At 36.5% G+C, this 8,884-nt stretch overlaps 1 protein-coding gene across 1 annotated transcript in view; it reads left to right on the forward strand.

Annotated features, from left to right (window-relative positions):
- The window catches only part of LOC106873736 (electron transfer flavoprotein-ubiquinone oxidoreductase, mitochondrial), a 78,050-nt gene that overhangs the window by 38,493 nt on the left and 30,673 nt on the right, over positions 1–8,884 (forward strand). The window contains exon 5 of the mRNA XM_014921228.2: positions 6,937–7,018. Within this exon, the coding sequence (XP_014776714.1) occupies positions 6,937–7,018 (82 nt within the window). The remainder of the gene's footprint in view (positions 1–6,936; positions 7,019–8,884) is intronic.

Consider the following 8,884-nt stretch of genomic DNA (forward strand, 5'->3'; position numbering starts at 1 on the left):
ATATATATATATATATATATATATATATATATATATGTATATATAATATATATATATCATCATTTAATGTGCATTGTCCATGCTGGCATGGATTCGACTGTTTGACCAGAGCTAGCAAGTTAGGGAGCTGCACCAGACTCCAATCTGATTTGATGTGGTTTTTATGGCTGGATACTCTTCTTAATGCCAACCACTTTACAGGGTGTGCTAGGTGCTTTTACCTGGCATTGCATGGGCACTTTTATGTGGCATCGCACGGACACTTTTACATGACACCGAATGGGGGCTTTTACATGATGCCACACAGGTACTTGTATGTGACACCACACAGGTACTTGTATGTGATACCACACAGGCGCTTTTATGTGGCACTGCCACAAGTGCTTTACACCACCAGATACTTTAAGCATCTCAGCAGTGGTTCTTAATGGTCCAGGAGCTTTCCTGTCTTCATATCTTTAATTGCCTTATTCATTATACTATCAACTCTGATGGCTGGTCCATCAGTTGGTTCAATATCTGAAAGATTCACCTTCTCCCATGCATTTTCCACATTTAGTAACCTTTCATAGTGGCACTTCCATGCCTCTTCCCTGAATCACTAAGTACAAGCATACCATTATCCATTCGCACACGTTTCTCATCCACAGCATCTTTACTCTCTCTGATATACTGCTTTGCAATCTTGAACACTCATACTTCTGATCTACATACTGTTGAACATTGGCAAATCTCTTACTTTCTGCTTTTCCTTTTACTATATAAACTTGTCACCTAATTTCTCTTCTTTCTGCCTGATATAGTTCTGCTACATGAGGGTGTGTTGCCTAATGGTTCGGGTGTTTCACTAACAATCGCCAGATCATGAGCTCAATTCCCAAGCCAGGCAGCATGTTGTGTTCTTGAGCAAAACACTTCATTTCATGTTGCTCTAGTACTGTGTGGAAACCAGCATGCTAAAGAATAGACCCAACATTTCGTTTGCATGTCATAAAAGGCAACTGAAAGAGTTCAGGAAGGATTTGCATTCAAATCTCATAAAACTTTTACCAACAACTACCCAAACAGACCCATGGGTCAGAGGGTTGTCATCTGAGTAGTGCAAAGGTGTCTTCTGGGAATCACCAATAAATGGTGGATGCAACAATGCATGCCTCCATAACACTACAACTACCACCATATTTCCAGCCTTTCCACACCCATCTCTTTACTTTTATAGCATGATCTACCTCCTTATTCCACCACCATGTCACCCTCCTACAGCCCTCAGTAATCTGTCCCACTGGAATTTCCAGTTGTCCTCTAAGCCTTATGTCTCTAACTCTTCCTCTTTCTCATCAGAAGTTTCCATTAGAACATCTCTAAATTTCTGTCAATTTGCTGGGTCTTTGGGCTTCCATAATTCCCTTTTACAGACTACTTTGTTTCTGCAAGTCCCTCTAGCTCTAATTCTGAAGTTACTAACTACTAACCTATGCTGGGTTGTACACTCTTTGGCTGGGAAAGATATTGCTTTTACAAACATCCATCTATCTTGTTGTCTGGTGAGGATGTAGTCAATCTAGCTTATGTGCCCATCAAACTGATAGGTTATCAGGTGGCTGACTGGTTTCCTGAAATTAGTATTTGCAGATCATCAGATCATTTGCATCACGGAACTCCATGCAGTACTGCCCAACATGTTCATTGCGGTCACCAGCCACAATAACAAAGTTTCTGTTATTTATCATTGAGGTAGTCTGATCATCAGCCAGCCCAGACTATGGAGCATATACAGAGATGAATGTAACCATTAATTTATGTAAGATTAATCTCAACTTGACTACCCTATCACATACCCTGACTATCTCAATTACCTTATCTACCCATTTTTTTCTGCCAAAAGTATGCTTACACTACCTACCCCATCACTGCTACATACTCAGAAGAATTTGAACTTCTGTGTCTTACTCCTGAGGAATTTAGTGGAGGCTTTAGTCCATCTTGCACACTGCACATATCTACATGCCATTACTCCAGCATTTCAATAATTTCATCAGTCATTCCTTTCAAGTCTGCCAACATTGATGATGGCAGACTTGAAAGGAAGAATAGTGGGAAGACAGTCATTGTGTAACTTCTGTTAACACCTGAAAAGTTTTGCACAAGCATTTTCCAGCTGGTAGATGGCTTTGGTACATAGTCATTTTACTCAATGAATGTGGTTATTTTAAGGCTTAACACTTGCAAGTTACTTGATGACCTCACTTTTGCCAGTGTCACGAAAAAAAAAAAACAACACCCAGTGCCTTCTGTAAAGTGGTTTGTAACTGGAAAGGGCATCCAGCCAAAGAAACCCTGCTGAAGCAGACATTGAAACAACACAGTCCTCCAGTATGGAAAACAAACATTAAATGATGTGGGTGGTGGTGTTAGATATGTTTGTGTGTGAAGTCCTGTCAACCGTAACCATGTTGAGTTAGATATCAGATAAAAAACCTGTTAAGAGAGTGACTATTAGTGTTAATTTCCACCATCATCTTTGAATATCAGAGTAGCAGGGGCTTGTATTCTGGGTGTACTGGGTGAGTGCTATACGCCTACAAAAGCTGGTTAATTCATCATAAATATTAAGATAATCATAGATCATAATTGGAGCACTAATTTCCTCTCCCTTTTATGAAGTATTGTTGTAGCTGTTCTGAGATAGCACTTCACTCTTCACAGCTTGTTAATTGTATCATATGTGTTGGATGGATGACAGGGTAATAATAAACATATGGACCAAAGCTGAGCAACATTTCATTTGTCCACATTTTGCTTATTATTCACTTTTATGACCCTCTGTAAGAAAGTATGTATAACCAGCCATGAAGAACAAATCAGCAGTACAAAGAAATCAAATACCAATCCCTTTAAAACGGCAACCACTTTAACAGTGTCAGAATCACCATCCCACTACATCTACATATTCAAAACAGTTTGCCAATGTCCCTTCAACAACAACACACCCTGATAAGCTCAGTGACTACTATTAAATTCAGGCCAAGACAGATAGACATGATGTTCTTGAAGCCGAGGATTTCAAACTTACAAAGACAATATTTACATATTGCCTGAAGAAACACAACTCATAATGCAGGGAGATAGTTACATAATCAAGTACCTGCACACCTGGAGAAGTACATTGTGTGGAAACAATTGTAATGATTAAAAAATAAATGTCCAACTGTTGACTCCAATATTTTCAATTATCTATTCATACATGACAGATGCCTAGACACAAACTACATATAATACTATTATTGGATAGCACAGGATAAATCTGAAGGTGGACGAGCTTTATACTGTACTCTACTACGTTTTTAACAAAATATACCATAACTATATATATACACACACACACAAGTATATATATATATATGTGTGTTGTTTTCTCAAAGTAAAGGATAACTTATTTAACACATCTTTGAAACAGGAAATTGTCATAAACACTGATTTCAGTGTTCTTAGAAATGTAAATGAAAGTGTGAATACACACACACACACACACACACACACACATGCATGCACGTGCGTGCATATGTACATGCATGTGTATATAAGTGAGTGTGTGTGTCTATGATCATGATCATAGTGATGATGATATTGATGCAACAGGCATGGCTGTGTGGTAAGAAGTTTTATGTTTGTCTGTCCTTGTTCATCCCCTCTTTGTAATGCCTTTATGGCAAATATTTATGAAATAAAGAAGTTTGCTTCCCCACCATTTGGTTTGGGGTTCATTCCCACTGTGCAGCACCTTAGCTAAGTTTCTTTGACTACAGACCCAGGCCAACCAAAGCATTGTGAGTGGAAATGTTAAAATGAAACTAAAAGAAGCCCATCAAGTGTGTGTGTGTGTGTGTTTTATTGTCTCCCTGCCTTGACATCCTGCGATAGTTGTGAGTGTCGTTGTCATGCAAGTAGTGTCCTTTATTTCTAATATTGTGCAAGGACATACCTAGCCATGGGGAAATATTACATTACTTGAAAACATGTAAAGGTTGGTGACAGGAAAGGCATCTGGCCATTCAAAATCTACGTGTTTCATGTATACAAATGTGTGTGTGTGTGTAAAATATATAAACTATATCTGATTGTTCCCATCCTTCAATATTATGTATCTACATATATTTATTGTGTTGCTGACATTTTCCAATGATTTCTTCTGCTGTTTCGATGCACCATTTTCTATCATTAATAAAACTGTCAGCATTTTTTATGACAATAGTTTGGGAGAAGAGTAAATAACTGTTTTGTTTTTTACTAGGCAGCTTCACAATGAGCATAATGAACCATTGAAATTTAGCATGGCAAGTGCTATATGTTCTTCAAAATTTTATGATGCAATCTATGACTAGAATCTTCAATATATTGATATGGATGGGTATGGAATTGTAGAAGTTGTTATCAAACTCCTGAAATGGTAGATAGCCACATGGAAGAAAGCAATTACAAAAAAATGTTCAGCCCGTCCTCAATGTCTGGCGTTTCAGAGAAAGTTGGTTGCTATTTCTAGCAAACCTAGTGACCTCGTAGCCCATGGATAATTTGTGGTGAATATAGGACAAAATCCCCTAAATATTTTTGCCTGTTTTTGAAGAAAAAATATTAATTTAAGTAATTTATTGCTGAAGTAATCATAAAAAATATAATAATCTTTCGTTGTGTTGATTCACTCTACCTGATCATTGTTTTGCCTACCTGAATACCATAATTCACCATGTCTAGGTGAAAACATGACTTCTTAAAAAAACTAGCAGTGCAATGGAAGGCCAATAATGCAACCAGCCACTAAGGAAAGAATGCAGATAGGTGAGGATAAAGAAAAACACTTTCCTGTTTCAGTGTATAATCTGCTTTGGAAATTACAGTATTCAGGTGGACTAAACAATGATCATGTGAAGTGAACCAACACAAAGAAAGATTATAATATTTTTCATGATTACTTCAGTAATAAATTACTTACATTTATTCTTCTAATTTTAATGGTATTAAATGGTTTTAAAGTTCAAAAACAGAAGAAAAAAATATACTTGAGTTAGTTTGTCCAATCTCACACTTTAAGTTAGGGGGTTTTGTTGGTGGAGGGTCTGGACCCCACTTGTGGCCCTTGGAGCTTTCTGAATGACACACTAGAGAAAAATTACCTTTAACTTTTTAGTGGTGCAGCTTGGTTGATGATAAGATAAGTCTCATGTAGCGCTCTTCTTCAGAAAGGCATGCCCATGCATGCCTTTAACATTAATGTTTTACGAACATTTCTGTATTTATTTTTAACATGGTAGCTTCATATCCAGGTTGCTGTAGGAAATGTACATTCTCAAAAACTGAATAAATAGGTTAACACAACCTATTTTAATATCACTCTATCAATATGTAGTGATTGTGTATTACATATAATAAATATATATTATATACACATATATAAAGAAAAAGTTGGAAGTTAAAATAAAAAATAAATTTTGTATAGTATGTGTGCATTTTTACATTTATGCTATATATTCTATAGAGATAGTGTATATACCATGTCCACTTCCCCACACTCTGTTGTAACCAGTAATTAACTGTTTTAACCAGTCTAACTGTTGTAACCAGTCGTTCCTCAATACATCAACTTTCTGGTATATCCTCCCGGCCTGTATTTTTCCTGCAATTATTCAAATAAAGCATCTATATTGATCTCACTGATTTTCAAAGGTGTATGAAGGATTGGGACAGTGCTTTCATCTATTTTGAGTGTAGGACAAAAGCCCCTCCAGACAAAACCCCAACGGTTCTTAGACATACCTTTTTTGACAAAAAAAAAATTGCTTATAGATAAATGACCAATAATTTGGAAATAAACAAATTTGACATTTATTGCACTACGATTTTGTAATCGCTCACTTATAGTAAGGCTACATTTTATACTCTTTGTGTCCAGTACTGGTCAGCACATTGGTATGTGGTGTTCTTTATAGAGAGAGAGAGAGAGAGAAAAAAAAAACTATAACTTATTCAGCAAAAGCAGCTGGAAATAAAAATTTTAAGAAATAGGTCAACATGACATGGTTTTGTAAACAGTTTTTTTTTTTTGTTTTGTAGTTTAGATAATACGTTTTCACATTCAGTTCGATTCTCTTCATCACACACACACACAAAGGTGTATGTATTTTATGTATGTATGTACTTGATTGCTTCTATGTAGGTTTTATGTTTCTATACATTTCTTGAAGTGTGTTCAGTTATTCTATTCTGCTTATTTATTTTCAATTGAATGTATTTTGTTTACTTAAAAATTGGAATTTTAGAAAACGATTTTTTTTTTTTTTTGCAACCGCGATTTCCGTTTTTGTTTATGTGAAATTATATGAAGAAAAAATTTTTTTAAGATTCGGCTGTTATTTCTAGAATGTGGAGAGACTTTCTAGGCTTAACTTTATGTGCTGGTTGAAAATCATTTAATAAAAATTCTGGGGTCAATACATTCGACTAAAAATTCCTCAAGGTGGTGCCCCAGCATGGCCACAGTTCAATGACTGCAACAAGTAAAAAGATTAAAAAAACGAAATATATCACAGAAGTGGTTTTGATCAGGCTTTAAAAAATTCTGGGTTTCATACAGCCATCTAAAAATTCTTCAAGGTGGTGCCCCAGCATGGGTGGATGTTGTCTAATAACTGCAACAAGTAAAAAAAAATTTTAATTCTGGGGTTGATACATTCAACTAAAAATTATTCAAGGCAATACCCCAGCATGGCTACAGCCTAATGACTGAAACAAGTGGAAGGTGAAAAGAAAGAAAAATTAATGAAAAGTATAACTGTGGGGCTTTTGTCCACTTTCACACTGTAACTATGGGGCTTTTATATTGATGATTTTATATAAAATATAAAGGAAATTTTTGTAAGTATTTTCATTTTTTTTTTCCAGGCTCCACTGCTTACTCCTGTGACTGAAGACAAGTTTGCTTATCTGACAGAGAAAGGAAGAATTCCAATTCCTATTTTACCTGGTTTGTTCATGCATTTTTTTTTTTTTATATTAAACTAACTTGCACAGAATTAAATAACACAGCAAATTTTTCATTCAAATATATAATAACCATCTCAGCACCTTCATTTTTTTTTTCAGGAAATGAAGTTTAGAACTTTTGAAGCTATTTAAGTATCCTAATTTTAATACATGATCCTTGACCATACAATCATAGAAAATATACCATTATTCATTTGTGCATAATGTGAGAAATTTGATGCAAAATATCAAATTTAAAATTCAAGCATGGTATTAGGTGACAAATTGGCATAGTCATTAGAGCATTGTATAAAATGCCTCCCGATTGTGTACTCTGAGTTCCAATCCCACAGAGGCTAACTTTGCCTTTCATCCTTTCTTAATTAATAAAGTACCAATTGATTGAGCTGTCAAGAAAATTGGACTGGACCTGATGCCTTTTGGTACTTGTTCCACATCTTTGTTTTCTTGTTTCAAATCTCATCATGGTTAATGTAGGTTATAGACTTAACCCTCATCCAGTTTAACACCACCTTAGATGTCTTTAGTGCTACTCTGTTATATTACATTCAAACCAGGTTTAACAGCAATTTCCTCCCTCCTGACTAAAAGATAAATAAATACTCAAGTGTAAATAAATGAGGAGGATATATTACTGATATTGTACATTAAAAAATGTGGGGATAACATTATGTATGAGATCACATTGAACTTGAGTGTTTATAGTTGATATGAAGCATAATATATTTCTAAAGCAAGATCATGATTCCAAATCTCTCTAATGCACTAGATTGACAAAAATAATTTATGCTATTTAGTTATGTTGCTTTATGACTGCATAGAATCTCTTGAGAGTAGCACAAAAGCCTGTTGGACAAAAGCCTGTTGGACAAAAGCCTGTTGGACAAAAGTGCCATAAAGTGGACAAAAGCCCATGGTTATATATATATTTTTTTTTTTTTTCACGTTTTACTTGTTGCAGTTATTAGACTGCAGCCATACTGGGGCACAACCTTGAAGAATTTTTAGTCGAATGTATTGACCCCAGAATTTTTTTTTATTTTTACTTGTTATAGTTATTAGAGGCACCACCTTGAAGAATTTTTAGATGACTGTATGGAACCCAGAATTTTTTTTTAAGCTTCATCAAAACCACTTCTTAGTTTTTTTTTTTCTATTTAATTGTTGCAGCCACACCCTAGCAGTTGAGGGAACCTGTGGAAGAGGTAGGCCCAGGAAGATCTGGGAAGAGGTGGTGAGGCACGACCTTCGAACATTGGGCCTCAACAAGGCGATGACTTCTGACCGAGACCTTTGGAAATATGCTGTGCATGAGAAGACCTGGCAAGCTAAGTGAGACAAATCCAAGGCCTCTGCCAGGGGTGTAGCCAGCCCACTTATGTGTACCTTTCAGTCATTGGACACTAAACTCTGCTTGCAAAGACCTGTTGAGGCAAGTGAAATCAAACTAAATTCGACAACTGGCACCATGCCAACGTCGTCTCCTTCATTGGACACGAAACTCAGCTTGCGAAGACCTGTTGGGGCAAGCGAAAGTGAAATCGTGATGGCACCTGTGCCCAACGTCACCTTCCTGGCACTTGTGCCGGTGGCACGTGTAAAGACATTCAAGCAGGTGGCACGTATAATACGCCATTTGCCAGTACCACCTGACTGGCCTTTGTGCCGGTGGCATGTAAAAGCACCCACTACACTCTCGGAGTGGTTGGCGTTAGGAAGGGCATCCAGCTGTAGAAACTCTGCCAAATCAGATTGGAGCCTGGTGCAGCCTTCTGGTTCACCAGTCCTCAGTCAAATCGTTCAACCCATGCTAGCATGGAAAGCGGACGTTAAACGAGGACATCAT

This window comes from Octopus bimaculoides, chromosome 16, assembly GCF_001194135.2.
Source record: "Octopus bimaculoides isolate UCB-OBI-ISO-001 chromosome 16, ASM119413v2, whole genome shotgun sequence".
NCBI classification, from domain to species: domain Eukaryota; kingdom Metazoa; phylum Mollusca; class Cephalopoda; order Octopoda; family Octopodidae; genus Octopus; species Octopus bimaculoides.